Below are 17,806 nucleotides of genomic sequence, written 5' to 3'. Positions count from 1 at the left end.
GGCTCTCAGGCAAAGTTTTGGAATATAGCATGTAAGAAACTTTTTTTTTTTTTTTCTTTTTGGGGCAACCAGACAGCTTTTAGTCGTTTTCACTCTAGAGATTCCAGAGACACCTGCGTCACCCTGTCCTACAGCTGCACCTGGCAACCGTGTGACCTGGCAGTCCTGGGCGGCGCCTCCTCACTACATCTCAATTTTTAATCTGTTACAAAGAAACCACGTAACATTACATCAGTAAACTGTATGTCACAGGGACCAAAAGTATGGGAGATGGGTGTCGGTAAAGTCTGTTGGTTAGTTTTAATGCTGCTTCTTTGAGCTTTAAAGAGCTGCTCGTTCAAGGCCTGAGCTGCAATCCCCAGTTTTTGTTTGTTATTATTTTAATTGGGACCGCGACCAAAGATTCATGTTTTCTTGGTTTGAAGATTATTTTTCAATTAATCACTTCATTGTTTGTCTGTAAAATGTCAGAAAAATTCAAAATTGCCCTCTGCATGTTTCCCAGAGCCCTAGGTGATTCAGTCCCTCTGCTTGCGTCTTTTGTTCAGACACACAAAGAGATTTAATTTGCAGTGACATTGCAGAGAGAGAAAAGCAGCAAGCTACTACATTAGAGGAGCTAGAAGAAGACAATGTTTATTATACTGTAATTGCTTGACACATGACTTTAGGCTTTCAAGAGATAGAGATGTCATTTTTAGAAAACCCACAGAGGATTATAATCAGACTCCGCAGTTCCCCTCTACAGACTCTAGAGTGCTTTGTTTGGCTTTTGCTTTTCTTTTTTTTAACTAATTTCTTTAGAAATGTGGTGATCCTTTAACTTTATCTGAGGGTCAAATATGCTTAAGCATGCTTTAACAATAAAACGGATTCAGATTCTTGCAATCCTTTCAGTAGCAGTAGCACCGAGATCTAAAATGCAGTGGCAAGGCAAGGCTACTAGTGGCATGCCGCGGCACATAACTGATGGCATGCCAATTCGGCGTGGCTTATGGTGTGCTACTTCAGCTCCTGTGGCAAATACTGATCTCATATGGGCATATGCCCTTCATCCATGCCCCCGGCATACAGCATGTGGCTTCCCACCAACTCAGTGCAAAAACCAATAAAAATGTTGTTCTAGAGACCTGGTTGGTACATCATCAACCAGAGAATGAGCAAGTTATTAAATGTGTGTATACTGCCACCTCCTGACGGATGTAGGATGCCGCTTCTTACACAAGCGTTGGGACTATTCAAAGATGCCCCGAGGTCAATGCCAGTCATATCTGTGCCATCAAGACACTGCTTGCACCATCATGATAGCAAGCTGTCACTTATTCAAAGTATGTACGGTGAATAAAAGTTTGGGATCTAGTGAATTTGGAGGCCATGTCAACACCTTGTGCTTGGTTTTCATGTTTTTTGAGTTGTTCTTAAACCGTGTGTGTCTGTGTCATGCTGCATCCTGCTGGGGATGGCTGCTGCCATCAAGGAGTGTCATTGTTATGGGGTAGGGGTGCCTGGTCTGGTCTAGGTGGGTGGTACATGTCTAAGGTCCAGAAGTTTCCCAGCAGAACATTGTATTGTCACAAGATGGTCAATGTTATTCACTTCTCGTGTCAGTGCTTTTAATGTTGTGGCTGATCGGCGTGCATTGCGTATACCTGGTTACAGTTCAGTATATGCCGCAATTGATATTGATAATGAAAAAGCTAGCTGGGGTATTTAAGCTCTTTCCCTTGTATGTTTAAAGCCTACAGCACAGTTGCATTATAACATAATAAGTATGAAATTAGCACATCACACTGAGTGAGCAGGGAAACATTAACAGAAGAAAGCAAACATTTCTGGAGTGAGAAATTGTTTTGGTTCAGGCAAGCAATTTTTATCACATAAGTGGGTGCTCACAGGCTACAGTTCCTCTCTTTAAACTTAACTGTTCTGGGTTTCCACAGAGCCTAATGTGCAACTTGGTCTCCGGCGAACATGGTGGCGCATTCAGCAGCGACATATGTCACTCGGGAGTCGGTGGAGACCAAAGCAGAGCTAAAAAAGGACATTGAAAATAGGACTCACATTTTTCAGCTGGCCAAAATCACGGCCCCAATTCATGTTGCTAAGTTGTTGCCGTGTCCACTGACAATGGGACCATGTGGTTTTTTTGTGTGTGTATTTACGATACAGTCAAAAATGTAATGTGCTAATCTGTTGTGGAAGTCTGTAGTGTAGGGAATTTGATCATTTGTACTTTGAATATGTTGAAAAGCTCTGTGAAAAGAAGTAATTTATGTGTATTAAGAGTTTGCTATAAAGTTTGCTAACTATTCCCATACCAATAAGACAGTGGAAAGGTACTAATGTGTTGTGTTTCCATAGCTGGCTTTTGAGGAACTTTCTATTTTTGACTTTAATTTCTGCTCCGGTTTAAACGCCCATTACAGAGACCTTACAAAAGAACAATTCTGGAGCGGACTCCAAGCCCTAGTTTATTTAATGACACATTTGATAACCATAAAACCTGCTGCCCTCGTCAAAAACATTTGTACTAGATTTAAAAAGAACTCTCTGTAATTCTTGGTTGCAGGTAAATTGTCTGTCAACGTGATACTTGAACAGTTTCAGGATTATGGTAGCAGCCTTGCTCACATTTAGAGTGATGCTTTTTCACTGTGCCTATTGTTTAATTTGAAAGACTGGTTTGTATTTAATCAGCTGGAGCATGATGACAAGAGGTTGTTTTCGGAGGCTACACACAGAGCTCGAAGCCTCCAGCCTGTTAGATACTCTACCACATGTCAGATTTTTGCATCTATTCTCATTTTAACCCGTCAAGGTGATGGAGACAAACAAGTTAGCCTGTCTTTTGAAAGACTTTCACCCCGTCAAGTGCTTTTGAAACATTTCGGACGTGTAAGTGATGCTGGTGCTGCCAAAATGTGAGCAACCTACATCCTGTACATGGCGTCTGTAGGTTACTCGGACAGCGTATCCTCTCCTCTCCACACCACACAATGGCCCCTGCTGTTGGGTCTCTCGACCTTTTAGCCCACACCTGCCCCCCTGTGGCTTTGCGTTCGGCTGCTGACTTTGACGATGTTTCCCTTTTTTGTGCATCACATACAGAGCCACAGTTCATCTTGACCCTTTACAGGCCAGGTAATAACAAGTAGGTGTCCATTTCAGCCCTCTACTTAAGTGTGATTGCCTGGAAATCCAGATGCTTTGCCCCTCATGCCTCCTGTCTGGGAGCGCGCAATAAGCTTGACACTTAGAGGAGTCAGAAGTTACAGCAGCAGCAGCAGCAGACTATCCCCACCATCTACTGATGCAGCTGAGACCCTCCTCTCCTGTGTTTGAGCCCGTCGTGGAGTGAGCACACAGCGCCCTCTGGTGTCGAAACACTAAAACAACCACTCACTCTTTTTTTTTTTTTTTTTTTTAAGTTTTAATCTGATATTAAAACACATTACAAAGTTCATATGCAAATACCCTCATTTGTCATTTGTTAAATTATTGGAAAAGTACAGGTCTTGAACAGATCTTTGTTGACGTGAGCTAAAACCAAGAGCTTAAATTAATTCATGTTTGCACCTTCGCACCTTCAGCACAACAACCCTTCTCTTCAGCTGCAAAACTAATAAATAAGACACTAGTTAAGTGTAAATTACAGGCAAGATTGATGTTAAGTATGTAGATATATATATATATATATGTATATATATATATTCATTTATGTCCTGACCCAATCTGCCCAGTAGCTCACTCCATCTATGATACTGAGAGAACGCCAAAAAAAGGTGTTCATAATGAAGGAATAGCTGAGACAATCTACCAGGCTGTAAGAAACCACTGAGGAAAGTGCATAAGAGATGCCGTTCCAGTGAGGAGTTCAGTCTGTTTTCATTCAACTACGCAAATTGAAACACTCGGCACGCCCGAAGAGGCGCTCTAAATATTCAGAAGAAATGTTGAGAAACAGGCATTGTAGCAAACGTCTTCCTGTAGCCCTACGGGGAGTCACACAGTGCAAAAACAATACAGCTTGGTGCGACACTACGACACAACAAACAGTGCAATTAATCCCAGGCTCAAGGTAACGCCGACACTGTCACTGGTAATGAGTCTGGTGGACAGCAGAGACTTCCAGCCGCCTGCCACTGCGCCTCTAATAAGAACATGTGAACTGACGAATCATCAGCGCCGATATTAAAGCCCCGTTTACTTTACAGCTACAGCGCACTCTCTTATCACCAGGTTGTTCATGGAGGCTTGAAAGATAATTATGGTTTATTACAAAGTTTGGTTCCATAGTCTCAGTTGTGGAGATTTTATTATTAGAGGAAATGTATCTGCAGCAATACTGATGATCAATAAATAGTTTTAGTCAAATTTCAAGCAATACTCCAGGTCCATAGATGTGATGTTTTGCTGCTTTCCTTTGTCTTAAATGTGACAGCAGACTCACTATAGTCAGATTTTAGATTTTCAAATAAAACATCTTAAGCTCCATGAAAAGTCAGTAACTGTAAATTTTAGTTTTATCAGACCAAAACATATCCTTTATGTATGGTTGTGGAGACTGGATTTTGGAAATGTTGGGTACTAACGTTGTTGGCAATGGTGAATTAGTGTACAACAAAACTGAGTCAACCACAAAGCCTGTAAACTGTGATGGGGGTTATGTTTGAGTAGATATTTTATTTAGTTCCACTGAGGGACTGCTTAAAGCCTGTTTGATCAGTGATCTCCATATCTCCATCTTCCCACGTTTCAACATTGAAGTCTTTAACAGAACAGAAATGATGGCTGAAATTACAAAATAAGAGCCACGTTGTCATGAACCAGAACTATCCTTTGAATATAAAACAAACGGAAGCATTCAGTATATCATTTGTTGCTGTGCCCCTTTGTTTCATTGAAAATGAAGCTGAGAGGGACATGTTCAAACACACCAAAAAGGAGAAATGGTGACCCTAGTGCTTTGCCTCAAGCCAAAGCAATATGTGGATTTGGAAATTCTGTTTATTTACAGCTTCACCAGTCAGTGACGGCTCAATCCATGAGTACATACCTGCTGTGCTGGATAAGAGTGTCTCATTTGACCTTGTTTTCTTCCTGAGTATTTTCTTCTATCACCACTATCTGTACACCTGACAGCTGAGTGCTGGTATCCAGCTGCAGGCTCTGCACCTCTTCAGTCTGCGCCTCCTGCATTTGGCACTGCGTCTCGTCCGACTCCGCTGCCATCGTCACTTCCATCCCGCTCTGGACCACCATGGTGGTCCCGTCACCCCCCGACTCCTCAGTCAGCTGCAGCTCCATCACTCCCACCGTCTGCTCCACCGGAGCGGGGTTGATTTCGATGACCGTGTGCTCCTGGCTGGCCTCCACCTCACCCTGCATCACCTCCTGCTGCACCAACATGGTGCCGTCCACCACCTGGCCTTCAATGGGCACCACCTCCGCGCTGCCAGCCTGCTGGCTCAGTTGCACCAGCTCAACGGGGCTCATAACTGTACCCAGCTGGCCGGAGTCCTGCATGGCGGTGGTGCCCACCAGCGTGAGACCAGAGGATGGGTGTAAGGTGATGGTGTCTGTCTTTCCGTCTCCGGCCACCATGTAGCGGGTAAAGAACTGTGATCCAGCGGGTAGTAGGGTGACCGTGTTGGAGGACTGGGCCAGAGAGGCGATGGGCAGGCCTGCCACAGTGAATGGCTGCCCAACGGAAGAAAGCGAAATTGGGGAAAGAACGGTGAACTGCTGGGGCTGCAGGGTGGCCTGTTGGCTGATGGGGGAGGTCAGGAGGGTGGCGGTGGAGGAGGCAGGTCTCTGGAGACGAGGCCGCTTGGTCGGCCGCTTGGTGGGAGTTTTATTTCTTGCAGGCTGTGGACAGGAGAGAAGAGCGCGCACCTGCTGTTGCTTCCTCTGTTCTTCCAGCTGCACCTCCAGGTCTATACAGAGACACAACAGCACTGAGAGTGAGGGCCGAGTCAATCAGCAATTGATTATCAAGCATTACACATTCATTTTCTTCTGGCCGAGTTTTTCCTTGATTAAATTTTGCACGGCCTACTATTGATCTTTGATATCAATATTCAGCAGACATGCTTGGCAGATATAAGCCAGAAAATGTCAAGTCCAACCTCGAAACATAAACAGCGATTCAATAAAAGTGCCATCCGGCGTTTTTCATATTTAGTATTCCAACACTGTGGCGACATGACAGAGACAGTATAAGTGGGTGAAAAAATCTGTTCACATAAGACCCTTTATGATCGATTCACAATCTTTTATGGTTGTGAATCGATTGGGTGCATTTTGGATTTAATGTCCTAATAATTAGCTTTGCTGCAGAAAAGTTAAGTATTTTGTGAAGACATTACCAGAGCAGTGAACTACTGAGACTGACAGCTGGACCTGTCGACTTTCACCCAGAGAACTGGAATAAGAGTCTAAATATAGTGCCCTCCGTTCCGAATCAAAGCAACAATAATGAAGTTACCAAAAACTCACGCATCTGATGACAAACACTGACAATACACAGTCGTCGCACACAGCTACTGGTTCGGGTCCGTTTCCTGATTTGTGTAATAAAACCCGTTTATTCACCGTGTAATGTGTCACACTTGGAGGAGTCATGTAAGGTCACTGCAGCACACACAGCTGCATGATCACATTTAATCTGACTGATTATCAGGGAAGGTTTTTTTTCTCACTGCGGCTCCTAATCCATGTCAGTAATCCACAGGCAGATGCCACAACGTCAGGATTTCAGCATAAAATGGTATAAAATATACGTATTCACATGACTTTTGTGGATTTTGGCAAACCACATCAAAGACAGAGCAACAGGTTTGTGGAAATATTTGGGAGGGATGGATGGATGTTGCAAAAATGCACCCCAGAAGCTGCAGATAAGTTGTCCCCTTCACAGACCTGTACCCTTCGACTTCTATTTTGAAAATAACTGAGTATCATGCCGAACCCCAGTGACTGACCGAACATAAACTTTCACTTTCAGAGCAAACCCTTCCAACTCTTCAGTTTGAACTAGATGCTACAAAGTGTATTTCCTGGTTCAGCAGCTTGCTTTTAAAACACCAAGTAAGATGTCAAAACAGGAAACGTCACTTTTTGATGTGTGACTGACAGTCTTTAACAGACTTCCTGCTGGCACAAGAGTGAATGATGACAGGTGAACCGTATGTATATGGAATAAAGCTAACAGCTTTCACTGTCTGGAAGCAGCAAAGCCGAGAAGGTAACACCGATGTCTTCCATCATACATACACCACTGGTTCAGAGACACGAAAAAATGAGCAAAGGCAGTGGGGACGTTCACTGCAAATTATATATAGTCGCTTCAATGGCTGGGGGCTTTTGTCACCTTATGGAAACGGAAACGTTCAACCTACATTACAAAGTGCACCTTCCACACATTTTTCTGCACCAAAGTAATTCCCAAACTTGATGAAACAATACGCCCCAAGGTACTGAGAATGCACTAGCTAAAGCAGGGAGCCTTGCTCTCACTACAGAAAGATGGAACTCACAGGCAACAGTCCATTCTCTTTATTTAAGACATACAACAGCTTATTTTGCAGAAGCGGAAACGCAGAGGCTTTGTGTTGCATTTACATTTCTCAAATCAGGTTTTCACTAGTTTGTGTGGGGGCTACTAGCAAGTGTGAGCTGCCAGGGCTAAGACGCACTTCTAATTTCGGAAGTGTTATTTTGCTATTATGTGTTATTTGATTTTATATCATACATTACACCAGAAATGTGTATAAATTGGATTTTTTTGTTTTAGTTTTTAAGCAAAATAAAGAATAATGATTGAGTAAGAGTTGGAAGAAAAGCAGTCAGACAGCCTGGGCCGGAAATCATGGACTTAACGTCCTGTTTGCATCCCTCCTTCAGATGTCGGAGCTGTTGTTTGGAGCACAAGTGTGACGATGAGCACGTGGAAACGGTTAAACTAGCGCATCCCTCTTCTTCTCCCTGCCTCAAATACAAACACTGAAACAGAAGCTTGTCGAGGCTTCGAGGTGTAGCCCATTCATTCTCCATTGGTGTTCGGGATAAACGATAAACTTTCATTTTGCTTTCCTGCTCGGATGGATGAGGGCTGCGAGGTTAATTGAAATACAATGTCTGTACTGATTTAGGACTCTGAGTAGACTATTTTTTTAAGCAACTGTGCTTGTGCCGCGTTTGTACTAGGGGAGAGATCCACCACAACAAAACAACCCTTTCTAATTCATCCCCAAGCTGCATTAATGGGTAACAAGTAGGCATTACTCCATTTGACAGGAAGAGCAGGGGCAAGAAACCAAAAATTAAACCCAGTCACACTGAGGAAAAATAAATACCATACAACCCCTAGAGACAATCATCTGTATTTTAGTGTTCTTACATGCACATTACCAAAGGGGGTGGGTGTCATTTTAAATACAGTCAATCTCACGTCACAGCTGCTGCCACTATCCTCCATTTTGGTTCATATCGGAACTATGTCAGGTACTTGGCTACATTAATTTGTGGCATGATGTATTAATAGTACAATACAGTAAAATAATGTATATATACACACAATCATTAGAAGAGGGCCATAGATGGTGATAGATGTAGCAATCTTGAGTGACGTCACAAAAAAGGAACATGAGAAGATATACCGAGGGCCAAAAGAGGAACTAGATAAGATGGCAGCAGTGGTCGCTGTGGTGATAGGAGTTTGAATCATGCAATGACCAAACAAATTTCACCCTTATCACTGCAACAGATTAAGCTAATGCTAAACTAATTCTACTCAATGCGCTCCTGCATGTTGTTTTAGCGCCTGCTGACGGCTGGTTTGGCAACACTGTTCTCCAGTGCATTTGCAAATAGTGCACAGGTTGTTTATATGCACGTAGGCCTGTAAAACTAAACGACATATATTTCCATAAATTTTACGCTTAAAGTGGGTGTAAGCAACCTTACAGCAGCCTTAATTAATGGCAGAATATAATAAACAACCCGATTGGGCCTACACTTAATTAATCCGACAAGTATCATTAGGTGAACATTCAAGATGGTTCCTTCATTAGTATATTTAATGTAAAAATATGTTATCATGAGAAAAGGAATTAATAGTAATAACTGAAAAAATAACTGATGTGCTTCTGCTAGGGCAGCTACAAAATGCATTGTGTATTCATAACATAACTGATATTCAATGAATGATAAAGGAGAATTCTTATTACGTTCACTTCATCTTCTGCAGTTGCAGCTCAACTACCCAGTGACTTGTGACATGATTCCTCTCCTCTTTGCAACAAAATAAATGACAAAAATGAGTGAGGACACTGTTAATGAATGTCACAGAGCACTGATAAGATGTGTGGTTTGATAGTTAATTAGCTTGGATTCTATTAGAGTCAGTGTCACGCTTCTTTGGTAATAGGGCCCTAAATAACCATTAAAAAGACCATTAACTTAGTTCGATTAAAACATCTTGGTTCTTAGTATCTTTCGTTTCACAAAGCATTTATAATCAGCTCTCTTATGGTGCTTAAAATGGTAAATCTTTGTAGCTAAACCATATAAAAAGATTCAGTAAGTGATTTGAAAGCATTCAAACCTCATTTGTTTTGTACTCACTGCTGAGCGTGCTGAGGATTTCCTCCTGGCTGGGATCCGTCTGAAGCCTCCTCCTCTCCAGAATCTTCTTGACTGAGTCGAGCAGGCCGAAGACTTGGGCAAGGTTACTGAGCACCGCCACCTCTACCAGACAGGAATCTGGGATCAGTGCGGCAATCAATCAAAGGGTCACTTGGTCAGTTAGAAAGGAGGAACAAATTCAGCCGTTGCACAGGGTAAACCATTATAAACTGTATTTGGTCAGTGTGGTCACAGAAAACATTGTAAAAACTTTCTGAGGCTGGACTTTTGTCCACCAGCTTCCAACGGCAGCTGAATTTGTTCTCTCTTTCCCGTTCACGAGCATTAGTGCAAGCCTTAAGCCGTGCATGTGGTTCTGTTTTAGCGATACTGTTTGCAGCAGCAGTCAGCCCGGTACACAGTAGTGTGGTTTCGTACCTGTGTCCTGTAAAGCAGCGGGCTCCGTGCGCTGCTGCACACCGTTCAGCAGCTGTAGTAGCTCCGTGCTGATGTTCGTCACCACTTCCCCCAACAAACCCACATCGGCGATGCCCTTCCAGAAGTTCAGCGTGTCCTCTATAGACATAAAGGACGCAGGGGGGAGTGTCAGTCACTAATGTATATTCATATTCACTAGCAGAGGCTATCTTTATTGTGAAAGTAATGTTTGGATGAGTGTTCTCTGTAACCTGAGATCTCATTAGATCCCTTCTTTTCTTCAAGTGAGCTCGAGCTCCAGTCCGACTTCCCGCTCAGGACCTCAGCCCTATCATCACCCGCTGCTCCGCCATTACCCAGGACCACCTGAGCTGCAATTTGGACAAGAGAACACACATTAGACTTGTAACGTAGCCAAATGACCCACAAATCACCTCTCTGCTGGTGTCTAAGGTACCGTGCAGCTATAATGTGAATTTGGTGGTTTGCTACAAGACCATCTCCCCTGCTATTTCAGCTATGGCTGCCTGTTAGGTAGTAACACTTACATACACTTTATATGGGAGCCACATTTGGGATTTGGGATTACCATGAGTTACGGGATGCGGATTATGAGACAGTTAACGTGAGGTGTAGCAGTAGGCTACTTCTTGGTTGTCATGCTGGCTTCGGTGGATAACAGACTGTATTTAACTCCAATCATATTCAGCAGTTAATATTGTTATAATGCATACTGATGTTCACATTGTAGTATATCCAGACAATTCTGTACATAGTTTCTATCAGGTTCTGTTTACAGAGTACATATCATAGCTGACATATATCACCATAGTATTCTGTTTATTCTGTATGTATCACAGTTATATTACGTCTTTCTGTGTAACCTTTATGTATCTCTAATGATGCATTTTTATTACAGTGCACTTTTTGGTTATATGCTAAACTGCGTCCTGCTCTCCTGGTACCTACTGTGTGTGTTTAAAGATGCTTTTAAATGTGAAGTGCGTCCCCATTTCTCAATCTGAATTACAATGTAATGTCTGCACCATTTTCCTCAAATTCTTTAATGTGTGGGATTGTCACCAACTATATTCTCCCAGACTTTTACAGTGTTGGTGAAGACTGCACAAACACAGCTTGACTGCAGTAAATATATAGCAAATATTCTTCCCACTAAATTCCCACTAAAATGTATCCACTGGGACATTTTGCTCCATAAAGACTGGAGCCAAAATCCGCTGTGATCTAAAATACAAAAAAAAAATATTTATAATTCGCACAGCTAGTATTAGTGAGCTGTAACATGCTACCAGGTTAGCTTGCTAGCACAAGTCCATGCTCTCCTACTGTCCATGTACAGGTGGCAGTGGTCTGGTCTCCCAAGCACGTATTGCATTTACAACATGGTGGACCTGGCTACAAGTAAAGCTAGCTTTAAAAAACAGAAGTCAAAAAAGGAAGTTTGTCCAACGTGACAAAGTTGTCATCAAGACAGTAAAAAAAAAAAAGAAAAAATCATTTGTGCATGACAGGATGGAGAATATTTTTCTTTTTTTTACTGAAAAGAACCAAAAGATAAATAATTGCTTATGTGCCTATGAACAAGCAAGGTTTGGTTCAACATACTTTCTCTTCTACATTCTGGGTGCATTCTCACCTTGAGAGGACGTAGGCGTGGTAAGCCCGCTGCCATCCGGGGGAAAGCGCGTGTTGTTGATTAAAAGGTCAAATTTGGTGCTTCGACACGTGTTGGTACACAGCGTGCTGTGCTGGTAGAAGTCCAGCTGACCTGAATCCATCATTTTTCTGGAAAGCAAAAATTAGGAAGGATATAAAAACAGAGGAAACAGGTTTAGCTTAACTGCCCGGGCAGTGAAAATCATTTGGATCCTTAAGAAGGGAAATGACATTTTTAAGCTGCAGAAAGTAATGCATGAAAGCAGTTTAAAATGTTTTAAAATGCTAAAACACCAAATACAAGCTTCTCACAGTTCAAGCATCAAAGTCTTGAAATAGAAAATTGGTTTATTACTAAATCAGGTTTTGCCTGACGTGGTCATTTCTCCTGTACTGTTCCATACAGACTATCTGTAACCGCAAGTGATGGGGGACAAAGTCAGGCTGTGTTCATCTTCAATGGACCCGTTCAGACCTGGTACTAACATGACTCCTGATTGATCCAATTGCAAGTGCCCGGTTAAAGTATAGGCTGGAACCACAAAGATGCATTGAGATGCAAGGCTGGTGACAGTGGAGCTTATGAGCCAGATAGAAAACATCAAGCTAAAAGAGGCTGAAGAACTGGATATAACTGCAGAGTTACACTCAGGGTTTTCACTACAAGCAAGAGCTTCTACATTTGATACGTTTTAAACATTGATGAATGCAGCTTTAATATGATGTAGAGAGAAATCTATTTCCTTCAGTGAAAGAGACAGGAGCCATAGTTTGCTATTAATATCTAATTTTCAGCTCAGAGGTGCAGGAGCACTGGACAGTTAGTTTCCATCACATTCAGTCATTTATTTAAGATGTGTGAGTCACATTTTATTATGCCAGCTGCATTACATACGTAAGAGCCTGCCCGCAGTCTGCGTTGATGAGTAATGAGCATGTGGTGCAGTGCAACCAACCAGCATGTAGAACATTGACAAAATATGAACCCCTCTCACCGAAGCATGACTCCCCCCATCCTGATGGCTCTCTTCCAGTCTTTCAACGTGGCTTTTCCAGAGATGTGAACAAACTGCTTCGGACTGATCAGCTGGTCTTCATACTAGCGGAGAGAATACCAGTTAAGTAAAGGCAATGAGCTCAATGATGTAACATCAGAAATCACGGTAGAGCTATGAAGCTGCTGGACTTTTCTGCCTGCTTGAATCCAGAAACAATTTTCAAAAAACGTTTTATATCAGCACCAAATAATAGAAAGTATTCATCATTTACATCCATAAAATGTTGCTTTCTTTTTAGTGTTTTCTAAGCTAAGCTGAAGGGGTATTTTACCACCATGACTGGACTCTTCACTGCAAGCATTTCACTGCATATGAGTGTTGCAGCACTAAGATCGCTCTACAGCAGCCTCTCACTCTTATCCGTGTTCCCTGCAAGCCAACCAGTGCCAGCACTCCAAATGCCAAAGACGGAGTGGGCCACCAATATGACTCGAAATATCAGATCAGGCATAAAGAAAGCAATCAAAACAAATCGAGCAAACGTGATTAGGAGACAGCCTTAGTTACCATTCATATCCTTAATATCCATCCCCCCAGCTGAATCCAGTCTAGGACAAACACCCCCTGAACTTCACATAGCCCAGCTGCCGCAGTCTTAGACCATCTTGGCCGCTCGCCAATCATTGTCTAGACAAAAATTATTGTTGCGCTAACTAGCTACATACAGTGTATCCTATAGCTTTTATCTTGAGGTTTATATCCAACTGACGGACAGGACGTTGGACCTTGATATGATTGTCTCCACCCACCAACCACTACTACAAGATGGCAGCACCCATTTCCAAGATGTTTTGGCTTCACTTCTGGGGAGGTGTTACGCTGACTTACAGACAGTTATTAGTTTTTATTTGCTTTCTGTGAATTTACCAGGGGACTGTGCAATTGTGACACGGCTCGCCACTTAAAGCTCACAAAATGATACTAAGAAATACTGCCAAATATAGTAAAGAGTTTCATTTACTCGTTCTTTGGCCTGTTGTACAGTACTTTATTGCAATCTTGCAATTCCAAGTTATATCTTGTCACTTCACATTTCTTTTGTGAGTCTTAGAGAGCACGAAACACGTAACTTTTCTTGGAACTGCTCAGCTGCTGATTACAGGTGCAGCTACACCAGCTAAGATGAGTTTTAATCGTATTCAACTGATCACATTCAACTCAGTTGATCATTATAAGCACATGTCCTCTTATAGCTGTAATCTGCATAAAGTAGTTTGACACCCGAAGTTTATAGTGAAAAGAAATAAATAGGTGACTCAGTGCAGTTATACTGGGACACATTTCAGCAGTGCTTGTTTATTTCCCGCTGAGTGACTGAATATTGAATGACCTAGTTGTCAGCTGTAGTTGTAGTTATTTATGCATTTTGCATCCCTGATGTATACCAACCTTCACGCATTTCACGTTGATTCCCGGGCACACAAATTTCTTCAGTAGCAATACAGCTTTGCTGTCGCCGCACGTTATGGGACAACCAATCTCAACGTCGTCTCCCTCCGTTTCCTCTACAGGAATGAAAACACAAATGCAACATTTACCAACATGACTTTGCACCGCAATGTGCAAAACCCGTGCATCGCTACATCTTTCAAGTTTTCCAAACGTCACTTTGATTGACTCTTACCTGGAGAAGTTTCAACAGCCATGACAGCCGCATCTGTTTCAGCAGACTCGTCTCTGAAAAGGAAACAGTTGGCATTTAGACACTTCTTCTTGGTACTGCAAAGCAAGCGCCCATTATGGCTGATCATCTGGCATTGGTGTCCTGGGTGTTTGCTGTGTTGTATTGTCTGGAAATGAGCCTCAGTCTGTGCCCTGGCTTCGGCGCTTACCCGGTGGTGATTGGCTGGAGCTGGAGGATGACCTGAGTCTTATTGGGGTCATTGGGGTCGCCTTCATCCTCATTCTTCACCATCACCACCTCCCCCATGGACACCGTGACCTCCTCGGTGGTCGCCATCACACTCATGAGAGTAGCCTAGAGAGGGGGGCCCGCTTTCATGCAACAGCTTCTCAGGAGTTTGTTCATCTGAAAAGCCATGAATATAATATAATATAATATAATATAATATAATATAATAAAGTCAGTGTAACATATTATATATGCACATATTCGAGCACTGAACGTAGTTTTAAAAGCCTACACTTAGCATTGCTAGCTAACCTTAGCAAGCTAATGTCAGCAAAGCTAGCTAAGTGATTTTTAGAAAGAATGTTACAATATAGTCAGGCCGGATAAAACAGTTAACAAAATTTAACATATTTAACAAAATACATTACTGTACTTATTATACACAAAAATACAAACAGGCGTTACGTATTTCACTCCAACTACCGTGAACAAAACCGTTAACCAAACTTAATTTAGAAATTTGTCATTTTCATGTTTTCCGTGTATATGGCCGTGAATTAAAGCGAGAAATGTCAACAAATATAACATAAAACGTATTTTTTAATAAACTGTTGGTGCACACAGAATGGCTAATTTTACTACAATTTATCACAAAACGTGTTCCGTCTTGACGAAATGATTAAGTGGCAAAGTAGCCCGCTTAATAATCATATTTTGGAGCGCTGGGTACCGTTAGAGTGGTGTTTTCCCTCGCATTGGGGAATAGAAACCGCAGTTTTGCGTGTTTTAGGGGGGTGCTTACTAACACGGGGTTAGCAGACCATTGATGGCCGCAAAACACCTACATCTATCAGTTTAGTTGCGGATAAATGACTCCCGTTGCCCAAAGTTGGCTAGGTTATCACAAACGCAGCGTGCGGCTCGTTGCTTTTCGCTGTTGAGATCAACACAACACAGCTACACAGACCAGGCTCGGTGGTAGCCATTACGGCTAACGCAAGGGCGTAACTTCATGTGTGGGAATCGAGGCAATATTGTAAACTATACTGCCCGGGATGGGTAAAGATTTTCATTTACAGTGTGACGGCTACGTGCCGCTTGTCTATGAACCGTACGTCCCTTCGTAACTCTGCATTTTAACTCTCCGCTCCCCCTCAAAATGACGTCTCCCTGTGCGGCGGCACGTACAGCAAACAACGGCACGGCGACGGCGTTGCCCCTCCATTCTGTACGAGCCTGGCTAGGCTGACTGAACCCCCTTCCGCAATACACCCGAAACTACCGGCTAAAAATGCTATCTTTGCCGTAAGAGTGGATGGTATTTTGCAGGCGCGTATATTTAAAACCACACAGTAAAAAAAATAGCCTGTTCTTACCGTTTTATGAAGACAAACGCATCCCTAGATTGTAGAGAGCTGCGGCGCATGCGCACTTCACTGATGTAGCTTGACTTCCTGCTGGATAGCGCTCGCTGTTTTCACGCTCTTGTAAATACTCTGTCAAAACTCACCTAAATCACTACAACTAAAGTAACTTTATTAACTGTGTTACGTGTGGTGGCTGAAAATAGCTGTGGTAACGCCTTACTGTGTGCTTAATGTATGTATTCATATCTGATAGACCCAAGTGTTCTTCTGCAACACGGGAATAAATGTTGACGTTTTGAATGTGGAAGCGTGCGGTTACAGCTGAACAGTATCCTCAATGTGAGCATTTCAATTTCCATGTCCCTGCCCTTATTTCATTGTAATGATTTGATGTCCCATTTACCATCAGATCCACAATTGTAAAGTGACCCGAATACGGTCCCAGGAAAATTCTAGTTAACACAAGGCGACACTTTCAGGGTTCAAGTATCTTCCATTTTATTATTTGACAAAAACATGGCGGGGCGATAGGACAAACGGTCGCTACCAGCCCCTGGTTTAAAAATTGTGCTTCCGAAATCTCTTGATAGCGATTCCGCAAGAAGAGTGGAATTCCCCACCCTTCCTGTGCCAATCACAGCAGAAGCCCTTTTTAACGAGTCAAGTGAACGTCCCACAGTATAGCCGATGGAGACCTGTGCCTCAGTTAGGGTTTGATCAAGTGTGAAATTGAGTCAGTGTGGCATTCTTTTGTGATTTTTCGTCTAAGCAAAGCTGTAAGAGGGATTCTTGGGTGACTAAATGCAAGCATCCGTCAATTGTCATGGAAATATGATCCAATTCTGTTTCGCAGACTTGACCGTCGAAGAGCATCATGGGTAAGAAGGGGCGGGACAACCTAATTCTGTAAGCTGTCATTGGGTGCTGTGTGCATTTCCACTGTGTGCTGCGTTAAGGTAATGTGGGGAACTTGATCACCCCATCCCTAAGAGGCCATCGTCATGAGGGGATTAGGTCGTTCTCTTTCCAAATTCACTTTTAAATTGCGCAGTGGTAAATAAAAAACTTATTTTTGGGTAGCTATATGTCCAAATGCCCACGAGCAACACTGAGGACATGAACGCCACATCCTCAGTGTTAACCATGGCCATAACCAAACACTGTGCCGCTTATTCAAATGTTATAACAAAGATATTATCTGTTTTCCTCAACAGTCTGCGCTAAACACACACACTCTGAATCTAAACCAACTTCTGCAAAAAAAAAATGGCCTGTTTCAAATCTTTACCACAACCACTATAACTAACAGTATTTTAATAAAATAAATTAAAAAACATTATCAGGCTCATTGTGATCATTCTAGATTTGGTCAGTAGAGGGTGCCAAACCCTTGCTTAAGACAAATAAGCAAACTATTAATTGGACATCTATTTATTTATTTATTTATTTTAACCAAACAGTAAAATCACATCAAATGAAAGGCAAATCCCTTATACATAGTTTACAAAATAAATAACATTTATTCAATAATGATGTGAAATGTGATCAAGATGTCATATACCGTTTTGAGCTAACTACCATTTTGCCAGGTAACAGCTAGCCATGTTTTCTGGTATGGAAGCCTTATCAGCGCTTTGCTTTAATCAGTTCACAGGGTAACATAGAAATGCATTATTAAAAGACATGGTTCACCCTTTTTGTTTTCCGTCAATTTCTTATTGCTTTCCATTGAGAGTGAGATTAGACGATTGATATCGATGCCATGTGTCTGTGGAAATCCTGTAAGT

General features: G+C 42.3%; 1 protein-coding gene across 2 annotated transcripts; it reads right to left on the bottom strand.

Annotated features, from left to right (window-relative positions):
- Positions 1-2,003: 2,003 nt before the first annotated feature.
- Positions 2,004-16,089, bottom strand: gmeb1 (glucocorticoid modulatory element binding protein 1). Of its 2 annotated transcripts, none has more exons than XM_084563191.1 (10): positions 16,029-16,089; positions 14,633-14,829; positions 14,425-14,477; positions 14,190-14,305; positions 12,738-12,841; positions 11,723-11,871; positions 10,317-10,436; positions 10,066-10,203; positions 9,628-9,765; positions 2,004-5,936 (listed from the first exon to the last, which is right to left on the bottom strand). In XM_084563191.1, exons 2-10 carry the CDS (start codon positions 14,767-14,769, stop codon positions 5,080-5,082), a joined length of 1,812 nt encoding a protein of 603 aa, XP_084419317.1. In that variant the 5' UTR covers positions 14,770-14,829; positions 16,029-16,089; the 3' UTR covers positions 2,004-5,079. The 2 variants fall into 2 exon arrangements, with proteins under 2 accessions (XP_084419317.1, XP_084419318.1); XM_084563192.1 differs by having other exon boundaries at positions 9,628-9,750.
- Positions 16,090-17,806: the final 1,717 nt, after the last annotated feature.

Source organism: Chelon labrosus, assembly GCF_963514085.1.
Source record: "Chelon labrosus genome assembly, chromosome: 16".
NCBI lineage: Eukaryota > Metazoa > Chordata > Actinopteri > Mugiliformes > Mugilidae > Chelon > Chelon labrosus.
This window is presented reverse-complemented; position numbering and strand designations above follow the sequence as displayed.

What these genes read in the sequence shown, in the direction of transcription:
- gmeb1 (XM_084563191.1), bottom strand. Translation starts at nt 14,769, where the DNA reads ATGAGTGTGATGGCGACCACCGAGGAGGTCACGGTGTCCATGGGGGAG. An exon ending in CACGCCTACGTCCTCTCAAG is followed by an intron (nt 10,437 to 11,722) that starts GTGAGAATGCAC and finishes TCCAAATTGCAG; the next exon opens with CTCAGGTGGTCCTGGGTAAT. An exon ending in CGCTGCTTTACAGGACACAG is followed by an intron (nt 9,766 to 10,065) that starts GTACGAAACCAC and finishes CACTGATCCCAG; the next exon opens with ATTCCTGTCTGGTAGAGGTG.